Source organism: Drosophila miranda, chromosome XL (assembly GCF_003369915.1).
Source record: "Drosophila miranda strain MSH22 chromosome XL, D.miranda_PacBio2.1, whole genome shotgun sequence".
Lineage (NCBI taxonomy): Eukaryota > Metazoa > Arthropoda > Insecta > Diptera > Drosophilidae > Drosophila > Drosophila miranda.
Window position 1 is genome coordinate 12,404,590 of NC_046673.1, and position 21,446 is coordinate 12,426,035.

A 21,446-nucleotide genomic window follows, 5' to 3' on the forward strand; every position below is an offset into this window, starting at 1 on the left:
GGTATAGGCCGCGGTCACACTGGCGTGAAAATTGATAAGATTGGCTCGAAATAATTTGATTGCTATCACATTAAGCAACCCCGAAGCCGTGGCCATCGAAACCACACCCAGAGCCTGCCGCGGACGAGTTCACAAAGATTCCCTGCTTCACGATGAGCCACCAGCCGGCGAGCAAAAGAAAGAAGCTCGTCGAACTGCCACTGTGCTGCGGCTGGCGGGACTGCCAGGAGATCTGCAATGGCGAATGGAACCTGAACACCCACATAGCCGAGCACCTACAGACTTATGCCGCCGAGCAGAACGATGATCATGCCTGCAGATGGAACGATTGCGTCTTCCGGACGAACTGTCCCGTGGAGTTTGAGCGTCACGCGTACTATCACGGCTACTACAGCCAACTGCTGCTCCAGGGCAAGCTCGAGTGCGACCAGCATCCGGAGATACCCACCTGCTGTGGCCCCGCCCGCATGGAGGACAAGCTGCCAGATCTCAAGCAGAACTTTCACTGCGGCTGGATGGACTGCAAGCGCGAGTTCATCTCGATTGTGGAGTTCCAGGACCACATCGTCAAGCACGCTCTCTTCGAGTACGACATCCAAAAGACGCCCGACGATGAGCGGCCCAAGACGCAGTGCAACTGGAATCTCTGCCACAAGCAGATGGACAACAAGTATCGCCTCATCGAGCACATCAGCACCCATTCGAACAAAAAGCTCGTGGCCTGTTTTCACTGCGGCGAGGTTTTTCGCACCAAGACTACGCTTTTCGATCACTTGCGTCGCCAGCCGGATAACAACAGTGAGTCCCACCCCCGATTCCACTGTTCTGTATCGCTGTACCGCTGTCAAGCCATTGCTAATTCAATGCTTTCCTTCTTCCTTCCAGCGAACAGTTTTCAGTGCGCCCAGTGCTTCAAGTTCTTCGCAACACAGAAGCTGCTCCGGAGCCATGTGCTGCGGCACATCAATGGCTTCAAGTGCACCATGTGCGACATGACGTGCAGCTCGGCCAGCGGCCTGACCACTCACATCCGGTACCGTCACCTGAAGGACAAGCCCCTGAAGTGTAACGAGTGCGAGAAGCGATGCGTGCGCGAGTCGGATCTGGTCAAGCATGTGGAGATCGTACACAACAAGACGGTGCACCAGTGCGAGCACCCAGACTGCCAGTACTCGGTGCGGACATACGCACAGATGCGGAGGGTAAGCAAATGCACGCGTTTTTCGTGGCTTCCCCTCATTCTCACGATCTGTCTCGCTCTTCCATTTGCAGCACTTCCTGGAGGTGCATGGCAACAATCCCATTCTGTATGCCTGCCATTGCTGCGAACGGTTCTTCAAGAGCGGCAAATCGCTGTCAACGCATTTAATGCAGAAGCACGGCTTCCTTCTGCCATCTGGCCACAAGCGCTTCACATATCGCGTGGACGAGAACGGCTTCTATCGGCTGGAGACGACGCGCCTCGAGAGTATGGAGGTTACCGAACAGATCCTCTCACCGCAGTCGCATTTCGGCATCCATGACGTGAAGCCGTCGACGGGCAGCTGCTACGAGATTGTGGACCCAACGAACACCGAGTTCGGTCGCATCATTGTTTCCAACGATCCGGACGAAGCCCAACTAGTGGGCGAGGTGATCATATCGCTCCCGACCCTCACTGACGAGCTTTGAGGCCCCAAAAACACTACAAAACAATTTGAAAAACTCATCATGCTATGCAAGGGCTGTTCTCATCTCCATTGTCATACCCATAGATTACTAAGGATGCTATTTCTACTCATGCCACTCAATGCACGTTTTTAGTCCTAAGTTCAATGTCAAGTGTCCCCTCCAAGCGTTCAGAGAAATCCAATCTCTGATTTGTATTAACCGTCTCTCTGATCTCGTGCCCTGGCACAAAACCACAAACTCAAATCCATGTAAATCCTAGCCACAGATATTCCAGCAAAGGATGCATGTCCTTGATCGTCTCCCATTATGCCATGTCCATTGCTGGAGGAGTCTGTGCGTCTGCATGCCTGTGCTTATTCTGATTAAGATTCCCAGCTTAACTCACATTTCAATCGATTCAGCGTACATTTAACTTTTATTCTGAACCATTTCCGAATGTCTTCAGTGGCGTTGCTTTACGTCTTTACGGATTAAGCTATGCATAAAAAACCAATCAAATTATATCAAGCCAAGGATAAAACAAGGCCAAATACAACTTTTGAGACTTGCGGGAAAGACAGCGGTTGCTTCCGACTAGGGGGAATGAGCGGAATACCTTGAGAGCCTAGTCCCACCAATAGCAGGCAGGTCTCTCATCGCACAACAGGCAGACTCTAGTCCCAACGTTGGATTTGTTCTTTTTCTGGCACCTTTTTCTACTTTTTTTTTTTGGTTGAAAGTACCTTTGTGAGGTTATGTGAAATCACTTGAAAAAAATTAAACACATCGTTTTGTTGTACGGTTTTTATATGGTTTTTTTAATATTGGGAACCTCTTAGACGATTCCATCTTCAAATAGAATATTGTAGGTTTGCTCATGTCACGAAAACAAAAAAAAACACATCGCGGGACGCGTTCCTTTGGAGTTTACTTGGCATGGGTCTGAGCCTTCCTAAGCTGGGTGAGGATGTTGGACAGCTCCTCACGCTTCCTCTTGGCACGGATGTGTGTGCCCAGACGGCGCTTCAAGAACTTCAGAGCGCGCTTGTCCTTGGACACCTTCAGCAACTCCATGGTGCGCTTCTCGTAGGGGGCGTGGCCCACCACTTCGCGGACCAGGTCGCGCATGAACTTGGTGTGACGGGTTTGGATCTGTAACCGATGGACAGGGGGAAACGGAATATTAGTCAATGTAAACAAATGGCGGGCATAAACAATGAGTGCAGTGCCGGGGAATACGTACGTTCTTCAAGCGAGATCCACGCAGACCCTTCACCTTCTTGTCTCCGGTGTACTTGACATTCTTGACTTTGGTGGTCTTGTGGCCTTTGTTCAAGCCAATGCACAGCTCGTAGCGGACAGCCATCTTCACTGAAACAAACAAAACACAATTTTAAAAAACTTTTTTTTCCAGCTTTGTTTTAATTGATTCGAGCAAAATAGTCAGTTGATAAACTGTGTTTACATATTAACTTGGCACTGTAATTACAATTTGCACAAACAATTCGCGGATGCCTACTATTTTTGTAGATTAATACACTTATCGACCTACCTCAGTTGCTGTCAAAAGGTGGAAAGAGGGAAAAAGTTAACCGGATGCAATATTACTACTGACGCTAGTGCTGCCATACTTTTTCGCGACTGTCAAAAGAAATGAATTCGATATTTTCTAAGTTGTCGCTGTTTTCGGCGGGAGATTTAATTTGTTATTGAATTTAAGACATAAGGACCCGTAAGTATTTACGAGTCCAGCTGAAAGTTCAGTATGTTCTATTATTATGCACATGTCAATGGAAAACATATGTGTGCTGAAATTTAGTTATAATTCAATTTGGTGAAACTGTGACAAGGAAGCAATTTCTATGAACTATCGTTAACATTTTTTAAATACATACTTTTGCGAGCACTAGTTTCCACCATGGTGGCATCCTCTTCTCCAGAGATGTATTGTTACCGATAGCCGATATGCACGTCTATCGATGCCACTGCAACCCTTGTTTTCCATGTGTTGCCATTCAGCTTGATTACCAAACTCACACGCGTTTTGGAAATTTGTGAAAACATTTGAAGTGCAGTTTACTAGAGGACTTTTAAATACAATTTTTTTCATTCACCCTGTGCATTTGAGAAGTGAAAAATTTACTGTTTTAGACAAGCCGCAGGGCTCTTCGGCTTGTGTTTGCGTAGATGGCAACACTGTATACGCCGGCCATGTTATGATATGTAAAAGGTGTACGTCGACACGTGTTTAGTTCGTGCAGCTTCTGTGTGTGCTGAAAAAGAACAGTGAAAATAACAAGAGAAAAACGTATAAAATACGCGAAAAGCCAACCAAACCACTGACAGATAAAACAATATATTTTACCACAACGGTTACTAAAGGTAAGACCCAATTTTGAGCATGCGGAACATAACCTCGTACAAAAGTGTTGCCAAAACAGAGACACACAGGCAAAAAGAGTGGCTGGGGAACGAAACCGAAAGAAAAATGGTGTCATGTTGCTTCGTTCCATCCTCCGCACGCACAAATACGTTCTATTAATGCGTAGTGGTACAAAGTATTCCAGATATTCTCTTTTTTTCTGATGCATTTTTGTTTGAGTGCAATCTCAGGCCAATCTCAATGGAGATCCTGCTTGGCAGAGTCGTGGCTGTGGCTGTTATATATATGTGTGTGTGTGAGTCTGTGTTGGTAGTGGTGCTCCGGCGAAATGTCGGTGTGCGATGACAGTGCCGGAAAATTGAAACAACAGTTAAAGTCAATTTCATGGGGCTCCTTGGGGCCCAGTTAAGTACTGTCGTCCAACGATTACACAATGGATAGCTAGTATTCTGCCCATACATATCTACATAGTATTCGGCATATATAAGTCAGAATGTATATGCATGTGTGTAGGTGTGAACTAATGTTCGAGCGAGAAATATGTATGTGCGTGTGTGAGTCATTCCAAATTATGTGTGTGTAGGAAATGCCTTTGTTAGTTTTCCTTAGCCGCTTTCACCGCCTCCCCCCATCAACCGTTTGATAACAACAAGGCAGGAGCGAGGGTGATGATGCCACACCCCCAATCTTTGGCGCTGCAATGTCAAAATATAACTCGATTATACAACCCCACCGTCGATAGGCGAGAAGGTGCAACAGTGCCTACAGCTCGCTTGCTCTCTCTCTCTCTTTACCCTCCTTTTCGGTACAACCTGAACCATATGATCGGAAACCACGTTGCCAAGATTATAACGGCGTGTGTGTGTATGTGTTGCACCTGGTTGTTGTTTTGTTGCGTGCGTTCCTATGCTCTGCTGAGATGGGTGTGTGTGTGTGTTCGTATATTAATAGTCTTCGCATGTTGGCCCGCTCATTCGCTTATTCGCTCTCCTTTTAAAGTTGCGCGAGGTTCGGCTTGATAAGAATGAGGAAGGGAATTTCATTCTGCTCAATCTGTTTGAGGCCTCCTGAAGCTGGTTTCTTTTGGCCATTTCATGGAAATCAAAGTTCGGAAGAGCGTGGATCCACAAGCGTGGATGTGGATGCCATGCAAGTTCAAAGTCACAAAGCACTAACGACGAAGCCAGCAAAACATGTTTGTTTGCATGCCACACACCACACACGCACGCAAGCATACCCCCTCACACACACACAGAAATGGAACGGCATTCGCACAGACACAAACACACATATACATATCGGTATGTTTAGATGTGTGCCATATGCAAATCAGTGTGTGTGTGTAAACTTTTGATTATTCGAAAAAATTCCCGTCACCCGGTTTATTACAATTGGGAAATGCTCAGCTGTCATGCCCTTCCATAGGCATTTTATGGCCCCACTCTGCTCTGCTCTGCTCAGCTCAGCGCCGCCCGTCTGCTTCTCTACTGCCCCCCGCTCTCTCTCGCTCGCTCTCTGGCGCTTGATATGGCGCTGGTTTGTTGTTTGGCGTTTAATTTGCGGTTGGGCGATTAGCCTTATCAGCTGTCTACACTGTGTTGCCGAGGACCTTTGGGCCTATACGCACACAAACACATATTCAGACCCAAACACTGTGACGAAACGTGGGCATGCTTGACACAGTGCGACGGACGCAGCGCATTGGAATCAAATGATTTATATGTTTTCTTGAACTAAAATTAATACATTCGACGCACAGTTCAACATGCATTCCAGGAAACCTGTTTTTTATTAAATATTAGTTATTGGATAAGAACGGAAGCAGACATTTGTTTGGGACTTCGTTCCAAAATGTTTGCCATTCAAACAATCAAAAATATCTCCTATATATTAACACTCAACTTCAATTTGTCCCACTGTACCGCACTCATTAGAAACCGTTGACAAAATTTGAATGTGAGAGGATTTTTTTTTGGCTCAAAAGAGCAAATCATTCTCTGTCTCTTTCTTTGAGAGTGTGTGGGTGGGAAGGGGCGCTAAAAAAAACTCTTGCGGCCACGCATCCGTCGGCAGCTTTGGATGCACAGAGGGGAGGGAGAAAGTGGGGACGCAAGTGGAAAGACAAACCCCATCCGAAATGCCAATTAGATGGCGGGTAAGATAGTTTCCCTTCGTATATCGAGCAGTCGATATCATAATCTCTCCCCAAACGTAACGCGTTCGAAACGAAACAAATCGCCGGCATTTCGAACTCGAATTCGCACGACAAACGATCGAAAATAGTAAACGGCATATTAAACCGGAGCATAAAGAGTAGAGGAAAATACAAAAAAAAAAAAAAAAAAACAAAACTCCAAACCAAAACGAATTTTCTTGTAACCAAAACGATTAACGAAATCCCCCAACCCCCACAAGTCGACCAAACGCCACACGCCACGCCACCCTTCATTCGAAGCCAACGGAGCAGCAGCCGATAGCAGCGATAGTGTGTGATATCAATACGAGCCGTTGTTCGATTCAGCCATTGATCGGTTTTGGTAATTGCTCAATCGATACGTTTTTTTGTTTTTTGAATGGCCAATGGGCTAAGGGGCGGTGGTTTGCCCAGCCACCGCATAACGTTTTTTCTTCGTTGTTGTTTTTTTTTTTTTTTTTTAGTTTTTGTTTTGTAATGATTTCATAACATTTGCCGTAAACGTAACGGCTTGTTCTTTTCGTTTCGTCGTCTTGCCTTTCGTTTCTCTTTGGCTCTTTTTTATTGTTTCTTGTTCGTTCTTGCGCATGCGCTCTGACGCTCTCACGATCTTTTGGGCCCCTCTCGCTCTCTCCCCCATCCAACCTATATGCCAAGTGTGTGTGCGTGTGTGTGTGTGGTAGGGTCTTCCGCGTGGCATTCAAATTTGCTTCGCACCTATCTCGCTCTCTCTCAATCTTTCTCTGTGTGTTTCTCCCTCTTTTGTTATAGTATTTGCTCGGCGCGTCGCTCGAAATTGTTGTCTATAATTATGTATTTTATTTGTTGCTATAAATACACGCAAAAGTTCACAAAGGAAAAAGCCAAAAACACACACATGGACTGCAGGTCTCGTGATGCTCGAAAAACACGAAAGAACCTTTTTGTTTTTAGATTTATCTACAGAAAAAATATGTACATACGTAGGAAAGGATAGCCGATAGCTGCTCTTACAAACCCTAGGAGATTTATCGTTTCTACAGAAACTATACGATATAGGCAGAGGATTTTAATTCACTTTTTACCGATTATCTGATTTGGATGCACCCACTTCCCTGCTATCAACCTTATCTTGTCGGTGCGTAATTATATAATAACCGCAGAACTTAAATATCGATAAATCGATCATCGACTAATCGGTTTCTTCACTGATTGGCAAGCACTTGCAAACTATACAAGCTATGATAAATAAATAACCTCTATAAGAGGTGATATCCCCACTCTATCCATTGCCGGATTCCATATCTTTTATTCCATATAAATGCTGATCGCACTTTTGGGGAACTAAGAAACTTCTAATGAAAGAACACTCAAAGCCATGGTATGCATAAATACAATATACAAAAAATTCCGAAAATTCAACGGAACTTTTCAATGCTCTATAAGTCATTCATTTTGTAGATGTTATATGTACATATAGCCATTGTTCATTTAGTTTCGTTCAAGCACACAACACAGCAAAACATTTGTTATACAATTACACGCAGATAAAGCACGGATTGGTTCTCTTTGTTGAAAACACCGACTAAAACCGCATCTTTACATCTTTGCAGAGCCTTCAATATTCAGCGAAAATGGTATCCGGTCGTCCACTACTCTACTTGTCACTGCCCGGTGTAGCATTTATCCTGGGCGTGTTTTGGTTCCGACGTAGAAATAAAAATCGTTTAGACAAGCCCGACGACGAGGACAACAGCACCAAGGAGTCGTCGGGTGGCGTCGTCTCCCATGTGGAGGCGCGCACTGCAAACGGTGGGCTACAGAATGGCAAGCTCCCGACGAGCTTTCTGCTGCAGCAGGCAACCAAATCGATGAATATCAACGGCACAGATGCCACAGAAAATGGCAACGGGAGCGGCAGCGGCAGCGACGAAAAGGATAGTCCCAACACAATGCTGTACGGAAAGTCGGCTCCTATCAAGATACAGAGCAATGGACGGACTCCGCCGGGTGTGCAACAGCAGATCGACTCAGAGATGCTCAAGTCAAAGATACAGGATGCCGAGCACAAGAAGCTCTGCTCGATTGATGAGGACTTTGAGAATCTGTCGTCGCCGCGCGATCTCCCCGATTCGGTGAGCACACGCGTCTTATTCTACAATCGCAAGGCAAACAGCAAGGTTGTCGAGCCGGTGGTAATCAAGGCCACACGCACCCCAAAGATATCGCCAGAGAACTCGTTCCTTGAGGCCACATACACGAAGGAGTGCGAGCAGAATAACAATTGCCAGCCAGGTGTCAGCAAGAAGGTGGAGGTGGTGGAGGAGAAACCCAAGCCCAAGCCCAATCCGAGTCCCAATCCCAAGGAGGCTGCTGTTGTTGGCCACCACGACTGTGATATACAGACAGACATCAAGGAGACAGATAATAATGGCAACCAGAAGCGCAATGTGGATGCGGCCAGTCCCTCGCTCAGCATTTGCAGCGTTCAGTCCGGGGACTCTGGCAAGGGCTCTAGTCTGCCCCGCTCGGAGGCGACACGTGTCAAGGTCAGCTACGAGTTTGTCTTCCCCGTCAGCCTGATTGGCCAGCTGTACGGCCGCAAGCGCGCCTTCATCAACCAGATCAAGGCCAAGACCCAGGCGAATGTGCTGCTCAGCAAGAACCCATGCACAAATAAGCTGCGCATTTGCGTTGTCGAAGGCACGGAGAGCGAGATCGATGCCGCCTTGGCCATGATCCGTCAGCGTCTGCCGGTCAAGCGGTATCCCAACTTTACAATGCAACGCATCCACTTTGCGCTTCCACAAACCATAGTTCCTCTATCGCCACAAAGCCTCTCCAATCTACAAGTGAGTAATGTCTGCTTTTATCCATTCTCCAAAATCGTTTCTAATCTTCTTTCGCTTTCGCTTGTGCTATCGCTTGCAGCTTAAACTCTTTGAGGGCATCAACAATGATGTGGTAGTCAGTGCCGTGCTCTCGGGATCGCATCTGTTTGTCAATCATCCGCTGCATCCCTCGAATCCAGCACTGCCAATGCTGCAGAAGCAGTTGTTCGAAAGCTACTCTGAAATGGAGGCGCCTCTGCTTCCGGGCATTGAGATCAGTGCCGTTTGCGTGCTGCCCGTCAACGGGATCTGGTACCGCGTACAAATCGTCGATATCGATGAGGACGATGAAGAGCGTTGTGTGGTTAAATTCCTTGATTTCGGTGGCTACATGAACGTGAACCTCTCCTTGCTCCGTCAGATTCGCACTGATTTCATGATGGTACCCTTCCAGGCGACAGAATGCACCCTGTCCAACATAGAGCCCATTAGTAAGTACCGGCCCCCAGCAAGCGGCATAAACTATCATATATCATATATTTTAATTATATTTCTCTTTCCCACAGACGGTACCTGGTCTCTGGAGGCGATCGATGTCCTCAGCAAACTAACCAAAGGCATTGTCTTGCAAGCACAAGTCGCCGGCTACAATAGTCACAACATACCAGAAATCTTTTTATTTGCTTCCCTAGGCCCCAATGTGAGTACAGCTTTTCGGAGCACGCGCGTATCTATCGGACATCAGTCAGAGAGAGATGGCGCGCATCAGAGTAGAAATCCAAAAAGAAACTAAGATCTTTCAGCTTCCAAAGGCAGTTCCATACGTTCATGAATCCGGGTTTCACTGGTTCCGTTCCACGTTCACGTGTGACTGGCATTAAGCCATTCAGTTCATTCAAAAGAAATTGTTTTTCTGTAGGTTATTACTTTTAAACCATAATATTGGAATAATTCCAATCTATATTCATCTGAAAACCAAAATTTGCGTAATTTTAAAAATAATTTCAAACATTTTTGAATATTTCTATCGACATCTTTTTGTGATTCTATCGGAAAACATTTCAACTGCCTTTGTGATTGTGGAATGCACCGTGTTTTTTTTTTTTTTTTTTTTTTTTTTTTTTTTTTTTTTAATGAGAATTCATCTAAAGGACAATACAACGCTTTTTTCTCAACTTTTCCAGAATGTAATCTTTCTCAATAAGGAACTAGTCGCCAGAAATCTCGCGAATTGGGTGGAGATGCGTGACTAACCAAGAGCCCTACCGAAGAACAACTAACGCTAGTACCAACAACTGCGCCTATCTGCAAAACACAAACAACAGAAACACTTTAACAGCAAAGCAAAAACAGTCAATACCCAGTCCAAAAGCAAAAATCAAGCGCTTGGAGGAGTCTTCTGGCAACGGCGGAGGCGGCCAAAACGAAGGCAGGATATTGCTAAGAATTTGCTAAGGATTGCGGATGAACTGAAGGCAGAGATGCAGATGCCGCCGCCACAAGTGTGCGCCGCAGACCCTCCATTAAACAAAACAAAAAACGTTAGTTAAGATTTGTAGACTGCGACTGAGCCTAGAAAGAGAGCCCTCTCTAATCATACATATACCCCATATACACCCCACACATAACCCCTTCCACAAACGCATACACACACACACACACACACGCATATATGTATAAGACACCTCACTAACACACTTACACACATATACGTACACTCATGCATGTGTAATTATATATGTACATATACGTATGTATATGTGAGAGGCACACACCGTTTGTCTGCCGCCACATTGTGTTTTTGACTGCCGCCGCCTGCCTCGCATACCAAACACAACACAACACAACACACAACACAACAAACAAATAAAAAATGCACACCAAATCGCGGTTAACATAACTGCTGTAGGATTTATGCAGAGAAGGGAGTACAATCAATCAAATCAGGCACCAAAATACATCAATGAATCAGTCAGCGGAGAGACAGAAAGGCAGAGGGGCAGAGGCAGCTGTGAAAGCAGACGAACCGCTTAAGATATTACCATACTCAGTTGTAAGTAGGTCTACTATTTAGTGTAAATAGTTCTTTTTATAAATTTAATAACGAAATGCAGAAAACACACAAAAATACACAAAAACAAACAACAAAGAAACTAAACCCTAAAACCAATATCAAATCAAGCGTTCGTCGTTCATCCGAGGGTCAGAAAAACGAGCTGCAAATCAGATTTGGGGATAGCGAGAGAGGAGATATTTGTAATTGTACATACGGATAAGCATAGGAAAGAATGAAATATGTAGTATATAGTATATTATATATTAAAATTGATTGTATCATCTCCGGTTTTTGATCGTTCCGATACGTTTTTATATGTGTATGAATTATGTTGTTTTTATTCATATATATTTAAACAAAAAGTCGAACCATAAAGAGTACAATATTAATTTGAAGGAATAAATTACAAAACATCCCCCGAGCAAACAATAGAGAGAGAGTTTAGGAGAGATAGAGAGAATGCTCAAGTCGAATGCGAAATACTTAATCTGCTGTGACCCCCTCCCGATCCGCCTCCTCTCCCCACACCCCACAACAAGCGCCGCAAAATGCCTAAAGAAACAGATAACAAATTATGAGCGAGAAGATCGTAACTCGTTAACAGAATCAATATATTTCTATGCGTGTGTGCCATTGTTAGTCAACAAATTAAAACAAAAAACAAACAGAAACTAAAACTAAAACACAAAACTAGATCAGAAAGAATTATAGTCGACGAAAGCGACGAGCTGTGGACAGGGAGAAAGGAGAGTTGTTCCTTCCACTCCCCGTCCCGCCCCGCCCAGCGTGTGCAAAAATAATGTAAATACAATCACAAACAAAAGCAATTTAGTAAAAAAGCCAATTATGCAATGCAAAGACAAGAGAGACAAACGCGTAAGCAAAAGCGAAAGCAAAAAGCAATAATTGTTGATAAAAAAAAAACAAATGCAAATAGTGCTGCCACAAAAGAGAACTAAACTAAAAAAAAAAAAAAGAGTGAAACCTCAAATGCCTTTCTTTCTGAAATTCATTTTGCGAATGCAAGAAAGATTCAAAACAAAGCAAAAGAAAACAAAGAAACAAACTATTCATAGAATGACTTGACAAGGATTAAAATGTAAAACAAAATCGCTTAAAATGTTACAAATTCAGAGTGTTTTTTAGACCAGAGACAGAAGAAGCTTTAGGAAGTCTTATTCCCGGTACAGCACAACACACACGATCCCCCCAAAACCATCTTCACCCCCACCCCCCAAAAAACCAACCTAAAACGATCCCGCAGTACACAAAATTAATAATGTAACACCAAACACACACAACACACAAAACAAAGCAAAACAAAACAAAACAAAACCCATGTTATACATATTTATTTTGTATGCGATAAAGAGAAAACATAAATTTTAATGTATACAATGAAATAGTGAAGAGAGAGGAGAGAAACAAATCAATATATAAAATACAAAATATATTTAAAACAACAAAAAGAAAAATGCTTAATAGTCGTCGTCATGGTTCTCATTATCGTCATCGTCATCGTAATGGCCAAAAAGGGCAGAAATAAATAATTTAGTTAATAAAACGTACAAGTGATGATCGTATATATATATATATATACGTATATCTATATCTATATCCTGCTGTATCTATATATCTGTATCCACATTTATATATCGGGAATCTTACGATTCTGTGCGGCGATTTTAAAGACTTGGCGTGTTATTCTTCTTCTACGATAGTTTAAACAACAATTATTATTACTATGATTATTGCTCTATCATTATCATTATCGTAATGACTTATTTTTATTATTATTATTATTATCCTACAATTTTTTTTCTGTTTGTTTTTAGATCTTTCGTGTGTAATTAATTAACATTAATTTGCTAATTTAAAATAATTCATTCGTACTGTTCGTTCGTCCCCCCTTTGTTGAGCGCCTCCCCCATGTGCTACTGTGGAAAAATTATTGTTTTCCACAGAATCCATTTTCACTCCAAATTCAATGCAAATTACATACATTCTTTTGGTCATTTCCTCTTCAATTTCAAGCGTAGATTTTGTCACTTGTACAATTTTTGATAAACTCATTAAATGATGTACTGTACTGATTGATAAACTGATAAACTGACATAGCGATAGACCATCGTGATTGAAGAGCACACACACCAGCGAATACCCGAAGCAAACCTTATTTTTGGATAGAGTCGTATTCGTCCCCCCCTAACGATCATCGTGTGTGTGCGGCTCGGCTTCCCCTATTTATACCCGGTAATACCCTTTTTTTTTTTTTCTTATCTAGTAATGCTGAGAGGAGGAGCGACGAGAGATACGAATAAGAATTAATTTATAGACGCATTCAAGTGAGAATAATTTACAAATCTAGTTATTAACTAAATATAATGCAAGTACATTAAATAAAATATTATTGAAAAGTAATCAAATCGTGTGTTGTGGATTGGTTTTTGGAATGGGCTCTGATTGATAAGGGAGATGGAGATCGATTGAGGATACACATCCAATACTTAAGGCGTTAAAAAAAGGTTTCCTTAAAGTATTTTCTTTGAATGTGTCTAATTCAATTGAAAGACTACCGATATGCATGTGTACATATCTACCAGATTAAATTGCAAAAAAAAACTTGCCCTATTGGGGAAATCAGAAATGAATTGTAAAAGATAAGTCGTCAGCCTTTTTTCAATGGATGCCATTGTCCTATATCTTATCCACGTTAAAAGTGATGCCAATTACGATATGTTTATGATATTATTATCTGGTCACATACATACTCGTATTGTTCGTACGAGTTTATAAAGATTATACCGGATCCGTTGCGAACGGATTCACCAGTTCCATGGAAAAACTTAAATAAAAACTCATACAATCTACGTATGTACATCTATATCTGATAGCCGTGTACCGATATCGACATTGCCTAAGAACGGATGAATGATTGTACCTGCAATGTTGGTATCGTGGAGAGCTCTGGGCGTCATAGCAGCCAGAGTCCATGATGGCACGATGGCACGATGGATCGATGGATCGCCACGCAATAAACTAGAGGACCGCTGATCAGGCGCACTGGATCGTAAAAGTTTGTGGCCCGAACATTCATTGACCAATGAATCGAATTTAACTGAATTTATTATCGATTACTTGTGGGCCAGCAGTCCAATTAGTGATGTCTGGAGTTCTTTTGACATTTTATTTTCTGGTGGTCATCGGGTAATGGTACTGGTACTGGCACTGGCGCTGTTACTGGTACTGGAGAACCTACTTAATCTCTATTGGTACGCGAATATCGTTTGTCATGCTCTTGGGTTTCGGGTCTGGATCGGGAAGTGAGTTTTACGGCGTTTACGTCTGCGTCTTTGGGGAGGTATTTACTGCAGTGCCTTTGAACGGTTTATAATCGAACCTCTTACCTTATTCGGTTTTTATCGAAGTTTTGGATGTTTCATTGGTAGCGCCCCACAGTGAGCACTGGCTATGGTATTTGCTTGGGAAAACTCGTATCATTTCCGGAACAGATCTACCCCAAAACACACATCCCATCCCCATCTCTACTCCATGGAACGTTAGCACGCGACAATCGGGGCCGCCCGAGGAGTATCTATGTATCTGTATCTGAAGCCACGACGAGCACACGATCACAAAGTATTTCCCCCGCCATGTGCTCACGGGAATGGGAATGCAAATGGTAGTGTGAGTGAGTGAGGTATCTGTGTGAATAATTTCACGCTTTTTACCTGTTGGCGCTGCTGCTGCCCGCCTGGGCTTTGAGCGCCGCTGCCTGTCGAAACGCTGCTTGTACTTTGGCAGTTCTTAAAGCGGCAAGCGCTCGGAGCATTCTCAGTTCTAGCCGTGGCATTCGCGGCACCACAACCACAATCACAACCACTCCATCCAAAGCCAGTGACCATAACAACAGAACCAGAACCAGAGCCAAGGGCTGAGAACGGTTGGCCCATGAAATGTGTTTAATTACCAATTGCAATTAACAGTTTCAAGTGCACAGAGAACGTCATAAGAACGAGTAGGTGTTTAAGCGTTGGCCATATCCACCACAAAAGCGGAGTTTCAAAATGGAACTGAAAGGTGTTCATCAGCAGAATGGTACCAGCAATGGCACAGGTGCTGCAGGAGCAAAAGGAGAATCGGCCCCACCAACTGCACCAGCAACAGCAGAAGCAGCCGCATCTTTAGAAACCACAACAGAAGTAAGTGAAGAACCATCCCCCCCTCTGCGTGGAAACCCTTGTGCAACACTCCATAAAATAATCACGGCGCAAAGAGCTAATGAAATTAGTTTCAAGTGCAGTGCCGGGGCACCACTCGAGTGTGGAGTGGCGGGCATAAGTGGATGGCCGCCATATGGCGACAGATTACAGAATCGTAAGCCATAGTTGAGTGGGAAAGTATGTGACCGACCCAACGGCCCTTCGCCAGAGGATGGGATGCGAATAAGGATAAGTACTGTAGAGGGTTACGGCAGTTATGCTGTTCGGATTGGTGGTTAGTTTAGTCATGTTCCACCGGGGCTCCACCGTTGTTTTGCCTTTATGGCTTTATGGTCATTATGATCATTAAGTCAGTCAGTCTTTAATTGCAGGGCTAATCGACCGACAAACGAAAATGCGATTTACAATCCACCGCCCAACGCACACGCAGTCAGCGCAGAGAGCTGAGGAGAGCTGGGGAGAGGAGGGGGCAGCTAAGGAGAGCTGGGAAAGACTTTGTCTGGCGGATATTAAATGCATATCTTATACGGTTTATTACAGCACAGTCGTACATAAGAATACCCGTATAGTACCTGTAGTGAATGCCCCAGAAAAACCATAATTCCCTGAAACCGAAACGAAACGAACGAACCGAACCGAAACTTATCTTAGACAGCCTTCAACTGCGCGGCCGGCACTACTCTAACAGCACACTTTCCAGATATAATAATATACGATAGTACTACTCGTACTATTGTACATATTATTACTATATGTTTAAGTGCGCATATCGTGGGTATATCGCTGGGGCGGAAACCCGTTTCCACACGAAAGATGACTGCAATGACAGAACAGAACAGAACAGATCAGATCAGAACTGTACCGAACCAAACTGAGCCCCTAGCTGGAACTGACTTGTCACGGCGCTGGTGCTAAACCAATGATCAAATGTTGGCTAAAACGGGCAAATAGGGGAAGAGCCCAGTGGAAGGTATTCTGTGGTATTACCCAATCCGGCAGCTGAATTCTAAATAAGTGGCTAGAAGAGTTTCCAGTTCTGTAAAGTGGGGGACTTTTCTTTCATTTAAATATTGAATAATGTGTGGTTTCCCCAAAACCCCATTCCACCCATCAGAATGTGTCAGGCATTCAGGTAGCTTCCAAAGATTTAATCATGGATACATATGTATGTAGACTTCGATTCCATTAGATAACAAATCTTAAGTTCAACAGCCTTTAAAGTCTATAGTCTTAAAAAACACAATATATTTTGTAAGGTATTCGTAACATTGCAAAATGAGTACAAGATTGTAACACCCTTGGCGGAGATAAAGTGGATAGGCAAACATATAGTCTTTGGCTTCGACTCTACAGTTTCTACAGCCTTATAATGATGCAGTTTTCGTTTTCATTTATCTCCGTAATTGCCGCCGTAGCTTTCCCGCCCGCCGCCCATTGTCTCCCCCCCTTCGCCCGCACGGTGTGTCTCTCTGAGTTATTATTTTATTTAAACAGCCGTTTTTCTGTACGAATAGCAAATATATGTAAGGCGGCACAACAGTTCTCTGTCGAACCCCCGTTTTGGGGGCCGTAAAAAACAGGTAACGACGCCAACGGAACCCCCCAGCTGGTGCTGCTGTGCAAATGTATTGCTGAAAATAGATTTCCATCATATTAGTACAAAAAATATGTACTCGTAACAATTATAATTAATGATACCCATTACACGAGAGTGCTTTAAAATCATATGAAAGGTGCGTTTCATAGATATACCCTATTGGGCCCATAGTTTTCAGCCGTATTCTCGTGCTCTCGTTCTCGTTCTCGCTCTCGTTCTCTCTGTCTCTACACTTGTGTCAATGAATATTATAATTGCTTTAGAGACACCGACTCAGAGAGTGAGTCATTAACTAGAATCCAATTGTCTGTCCAGTCAACGTGTGAACTTTTTGCTGGGAAAGCTGTTCGGGCAAACTCGATCTCTCCGATGCCCTATCGTGTTGGACGATGGATCTCAATGTCGGGGTAGGTTCCCGACTAATGCATTAACAGAATGGAAATGGAAATTATGATGAATATAAATACCATTTAAACACTTTATTGACGGGGGTTTTTCTGGACGGCCGGGGAATTAGGCAAATCTTTTCTTCCCAAAACAGTTGGCGGGGGCAGGCATTATGCAGTGCCTTTTGTTAATTGATATTTATAGAACAAAATGCATTCAGATTCAGAGCTAATTGCTTTAAAGGCCCTTATGACTATTGGTTAAGCTCCGTTCCCATTCCCTTTCGCTTCGCTGATTCATGAAACAAAACTAGCTGCTTCCATTCATTTGAATGAAAGGGAGTGATCAGTTTTTACAACGAAAAGAATGATATATAGCATGACTAAATGCACAGAGCGAATGAAGGAAATATTCGCTGCAAGATTGGAAGGCTGTACACACAATGATTTCAACTAAGATCTAGATTCTATAATGATTCATGATTCATGACGAAAATACCTACATACCTTTCCAGCTATATTTCCACAAACAGAATTCACTAAAATTGTAGGAATATTTTTGGAACTACTTCTATCATCGATCCTTGGACTATCGTGGGCTTGGATCTTTTCAGGAAATACTTTGATATTAGTTCTTAATAAATTTAAGGAATCTTTTGTGAGTGCATGGATCTCAGGGAGAGAACATTGTGGCTAGGTAGTATCGATCGCTTTAGAATACTAGTGCCCCTCCTCCAATCTTATCACGATAAACGGAAACAAATATAAATATGTCACAATGAATGATACATAATTATATATGGTGTATAGCATTATCTGTCTGTAGTTAAGAGCGTGTACAAGCTTAGATACATATTTGCCTGCGGCTTATCTGGGAGTTCAGATTTGGAAATACCAACTTTGTTGGGATACTGCTGACACGCGTTCGTGGGCAGGGCTGTGTGTGTTGCCAGATCATACATATTTACCCGAGTCAAAAATGCACCGCTAATGAGTGTCTAAATATTTAGTCATGTGTCTGGAATTTTTCGTAAAGGTATTACTCATGTATGGCGGGACTCTGACAACCAATCTTGGATCTCTTTTGCAGAAGGTGGATGCGGAGCAGCAGAAGCCCGAGCGCACCAATTGGGGCAATGGCCTGGAGTTCCTCATGTCCTGCATATCGGTGTCCGTGGGGCTGGGCAATGTCTGGCGATTCCCCTTCACGGCGTACGAGAATGGTGGCGGTGCCTTTCTTATACCCTACATCATTGTGCTTTTCCTGATTGGTAATAGAAACGAGACACGTATGAGTCCTGATCATACATTTGATCCTTCATCTGCTTGCAGGCAAGCCCATGTACTATCTGGAAATGATCATGGGACAGTTCACCAGCCAGGGCACTGTGAAGATCTGGTCTGTGGTCCCGGGCTTTGTGGGCGTGGGCTACGGCCAGGCCTTTGCCACCATCTGCATCATCACCTACTACTCCTCGCTGCTGGCCCTGACGCTCTACTATCTCTTTGTGTCCTTCCAATCGGTGCTGCCCTGGTCCTACTGCTGGGAAGATTGGATAAACTGTGTCGACTCGCGGCCGCAGGAGGACACGGATGCTCTGCTCTTCAGCAGCAGCAACGTCACCAACGTCACCGCACTGACGGACACAGTGAAGCTTCAGAGCAGCTCCGAGCTCTACTTTCTGTAAGTTCTCCTTGGGTGACGAACAAACCTCTCTTTGAATGCAGTCCCTATGTTTCTCTGTGTCTCGACAGGAATGTGGTGATTAAGGAGAAGATGGACATATCCGATGGTATTGGTGACCCCGACTGGAAGCTGACGCTGGCTCTGTTCGTCTCCTGGGTGGTCATCTTCCTTGTGATAATGCGCGGTGTTAAGAGCTCCGGCAAAGCGGCCTACTTCCTGGCCCTTTTCCCCTACGTGGTGCTGTTCATCCTGCTGGTCAGGGCCGTCACCTTAGAAGGTGCACGGGATGGCATTATCTTCTTCCTGGAGCCGCAATGGGGAGAGCTCCTGAATCCCACAGTGTGGAAGAATGCCGTCGTCCAGTGCTTCTTCTCTCTGGCCGTCGGCTCGGGGCCGATCATCATGTTTGCCTCGTACAATCGCTTCGATCATGGCATCTACAGGTGAGTAGTGCCCACGATCTATGGAATCAGATCGTTTTTTAACATTTTCTCGATCGATGGCAGGGATGCGATGATTGTGACCACCCTGGACACGCTGACGAGTTTGCTGGGCGGCATTACGATCTTTGCGATTCTCGGCAATCTGGCCCACAATCTGCAGATCGAGAACATCCGTGATGTGGTGCGCAGTGGCACTGGACTGGCATTCATCTCGTATCCGGATGCCATCTCCAAGTTCCAGGCGGTGCCGCAGCTCTTCTCGGTGCTCTTTTTCTTCATGCTGTTTGTCCTGGGCATCGGATCGATTGTGGCCCTGCAGAGCACCATTGTGACGATCCTTTGCGATCAGTTCAAGAGCTGGAAGTACTGGAAAGTGGCGCTGGCCACCTCCATATGCGGCTTCCTTATGGGCCTGGTCTATGTGACACCAGTAAGTGACTGCCCATTCAGCTTTCTGAATAATTGTATTTTCTCTAAGTCTGTGTTTCTCCTCGTATCCTTCAACAGGGTGGACAGTGGATCCTCACGCTGGTAGACTTCTATGGCGGCACCTATGTGGTCTTCATTTTAGCCATTTTCGAGCTGGCAGGCATTGTCTGGATCTATGGTATGCAGAACTTTTGCGACGATGTCGAGTTCATGTGCAACCGAAGGGTGTCCCTATATTGGAGAGTTTGCTGGTCCTTCTTCACGCCCGTCATGATGATCGTCATCTTCATCTACTCCATGGTCACCATCGAGCCCATTACCTACAGCGAACAGTTCTTCCCGGAGTCGGCAAATGGTGAGTACTCTTTGGAATAGTCTTGGTTTCTCTAGTATCTTATCCATGACTTTTGATCTCTTTAGTGGCTGGCTGGCTGCTGTTTGGCATCGGCGCCGCACAGTTCCCACTCTGGTGGATGTGGTACATCTCCCATCACAGGGAGGGCAGCTTGGGCCAAGTGAGTATTTGGATATCATCCATCTTGAACAGGTTTTAATCGTTTCCCTATTACAGTCCTTTGTGGCCTCGTTGCGGCCCAGCGATAAGTGGGGTCCGGCCAATCCCGAAACGAAACGTCTATGGGTGATCTTCAAGAACGAGAAGGCCGCCCAGAGAGCCACCAAGAAGCAGTCCTCCAAGCTGGGCGCCTTCTGGCAGAAGGTGGGCCACTTCTGTGGTAGCAATACCTAGGATATAGATATCCGGAATAGATCTTCGATATCTGAGATTAGGTTTATCGTGTAGTATCCGTGTGTTAGTTGTATGCCATTTTCAGCCTCTATGAAGCCATCACAAATGCCGACACAAAGCCACAGGCAGACCCTTCAACCAAATATACTTAAATGTGTGAAGTGGAGTGATCCCTTGCTAGCATCATTTACATGTACATATATAATATATTAATAAATTTCCCGTTTTTTTTTTGTTTTTGTTGTCCTATGTATAAATCGAATCGTATCAGATAATAAACTATGATACTCGTCATATTTCAAAATTTGCATTTTATTAGCCCTTTGAAAAAAGAAATAAAATATACCTGTTTTCCTCTGAGAGGACATGTGATCTTAACGATGACTCCGATGACTTACTGGTATTTTTTATGCTATATAAATAGGCATTTCCACTCTTCTCTTTAAGCGTTGCCATGGTTTGTATGGTTGTATTTCTTCCATTTAGGAGGGCACCCTCTTCCAGAGAAACCTCTCCAGTACTCCTCTCCAATCCAATACGAAAAAAATTACACAAATTGCTTGATTTTATATTTTTAATTTATTTTTATTCAGTTTTTGTTGGTTTTTCTTTCATACAAAGCCCTTTATTATTGTTAAAATTTCAATTGTTCTCTTTTTTGGTTTTAAATTAATAATTTACAATTTTATGGGGGGGGGGGGGGGGGGGGGGGGGTTTCTTCTTTCTATCCCTACTTCACCCACAGATCTTACCTCATTCTCATTCTCCTTATAGATCCTTGTTCTCATATTCTCGATCTTCTTTGGGAAGGGGGAGAAGTGTACATTATAACAGTACATC

At 44.0% G+C, this 21,446-nt stretch overlaps 4 protein-coding genes across 7 annotated transcripts; 3 read left to right on the forward strand and 1 right to left on the reverse strand.

The window, feature by feature from the left end:
- LOC108158105 (histone H4 transcription factor) lies at positions 1-2,454 on the forward strand. Its single transcript, XM_017290278.2, has 3 exons — positions 1-798; positions 886-1,202; positions 1,273-2,454. The coding sequence occupies exons 1-3, from the start codon at positions 153-155 to the stop codon at positions 1,669-1,671; spliced, it is 1,362 nt and encodes a 453-aa protein (XP_017145767.1). The 5' UTR covers positions 1-152; the 3' UTR covers positions 1,672-2,454.
- On the reverse strand, positions 2,448-3,301 carry LOC108158111 (60S ribosomal protein L36). 2 transcript variants are annotated; one of them, XM_017290291.2, is made up of 3 exons: positions 3,203-3,301; positions 2,894-3,021; positions 2,448-2,802 (listed from the first exon to the last, which is right to left on the reverse strand). In XM_017290291.2, the coding sequence occupies exons 2-3, from the start codon at positions 3,014-3,016 to the stop codon at positions 2,578-2,580; spliced, it is 348 nt and encodes a 115-aa protein (XP_017145780.1). In that variant the 5' UTR covers positions 3,017-3,021; positions 3,203-3,301; the 3' UTR covers positions 2,448-2,577. The 2 variants fall into 2 exon arrangements, with proteins under 2 accessions (XP_017145780.1, XP_017145788.1); XM_017290299.2 differs by having other exon boundaries at positions 2,894-3,016; positions 3,203-3,293.
- A 349-nt stretch (positions 3,302-3,650) lies between these two features.
- LOC108158095 (A-kinase anchor protein 1, mitochondrial) lies at positions 3,651-12,561 on the forward strand. 3 transcript variants are annotated; one of them, XM_017290265.2, is made up of 5 exons: positions 3,651-4,032; positions 7,820-9,058; positions 9,138-9,528; positions 9,604-9,737; positions 10,222-10,290. In XM_017290265.2, exons 2-5 carry the CDS (start codon positions 7,841-7,843, stop codon positions 10,288-10,290), a joined length of 1,812 nt encoding a protein of 603 aa, XP_017145754.1. In that variant the 5' UTR covers positions 3,651-4,032; positions 7,820-7,840. The 3 variants fall into 3 exon arrangements, with proteins under 3 accessions (XP_017145754.1, XP_033242001.1, XP_033242000.1); XM_033386110.1 differs by lacking the exon at positions 3,651-4,032 and adding an exon at positions 6,392-6,570; XM_033386109.1 differs by lacking the exon at positions 3,651-4,032 and having other exon boundaries at positions 10,222-12,561.
- A 2,359-nt stretch (positions 12,562-14,920) lies between these two features.
- LOC108165035 (sodium-dependent nutrient amino acid transporter 1) lies at positions 14,921-20,914 on the forward strand. Its single transcript, XM_017301071.2, has 8 exons — positions 14,921-15,295; positions 18,390-18,570; positions 18,632-18,983; positions 19,055-19,429; positions 19,493-19,859; positions 19,937-20,213; positions 20,279-20,373; positions 20,430-20,914. The coding sequence occupies exons 1-8, from the start codon at positions 15,161-15,163 to the stop codon at positions 20,604-20,606; spliced, it is 1,959 nt and encodes a 652-aa protein (XP_017156560.1). The 5' UTR covers positions 14,921-15,160; the 3' UTR covers positions 20,607-20,914.
- Positions 20,915-21,446: the final 532 nt, after the last annotated feature.

Bases quoted from the DNA above. Each gene is read 5' to 3' on its own strand.
- LOC108158105 (XM_017290278.2), top strand. From the start codon at position 153: ATGAGCCACCAGCCGGCGAGCAAAAGAAAGAAGCTCGTCGAACTGCCA. The intron at 799-885 runs GTGAGTCCCACC...TCTTCCTTCCAG, and splicing joins TCGCCAGCCGGATAACAACA to CGAACAGTTTTCAGTGCGCC. The intron at 1,203-1,272 runs GTAAGCAAATGC...TTCCATTTGCAG, and splicing joins CATACGCACAGATGCGGAGG to CACTTCCTGGAGGTGCATGG.
- LOC108158111 (XM_017290291.2), bottom strand. From the start codon at position 3,016: ATGGCTGTCCGCTACGAGCTGTGCATTGGCTTGAACAAAGGCCACAAG. The intron at 2,803-2,893 runs GTACGTATTCCC...CATCGGTTACAG, and splicing joins GTGGATCTCGCTTGAAGAAC to ATCCAAACCCGTCACACCAA.
- LOC108158095 (XM_017290265.2), top strand. From the start codon at position 7,841: ATGGTATCCGGTCGTCCACTACTCTACTTGTCACTGCCCGGTGTAGCA. The intron at 9,529-9,603 runs GTAAGTACCGGC...TCTTTCCCACAG, and splicing joins GTCCAACATAGAGCCCATTA to ACGGTACCTGGTCTCTGGAG. The intron at 9,738-10,221 runs GTGAGTACAGCT...CAACTTTTCCAG, and splicing joins TTGCTTCCCTAGGCCCCAAT to AATGTAATCTTTCTCAATAA.
- LOC108165035 (XM_017301071.2), top strand. From the start codon at position 15,161: ATGGAACTGAAAGGTGTTCATCAGCAGAATGGTACCAGCAATGGCACA. The intron at 18,984-19,054 runs GTAAGTTCTCCT...GTGTCTCGACAG, and splicing joins AGCTCCGAGCTCTACTTTCT to GAATGTGGTGATTAAGGAGA. The intron at 19,860-19,936 runs GTAAGTGACTGC...ATCCTTCAACAG, and splicing joins GCCTGGTCTATGTGACACCA to GGTGGACAGTGGATCCTCAC.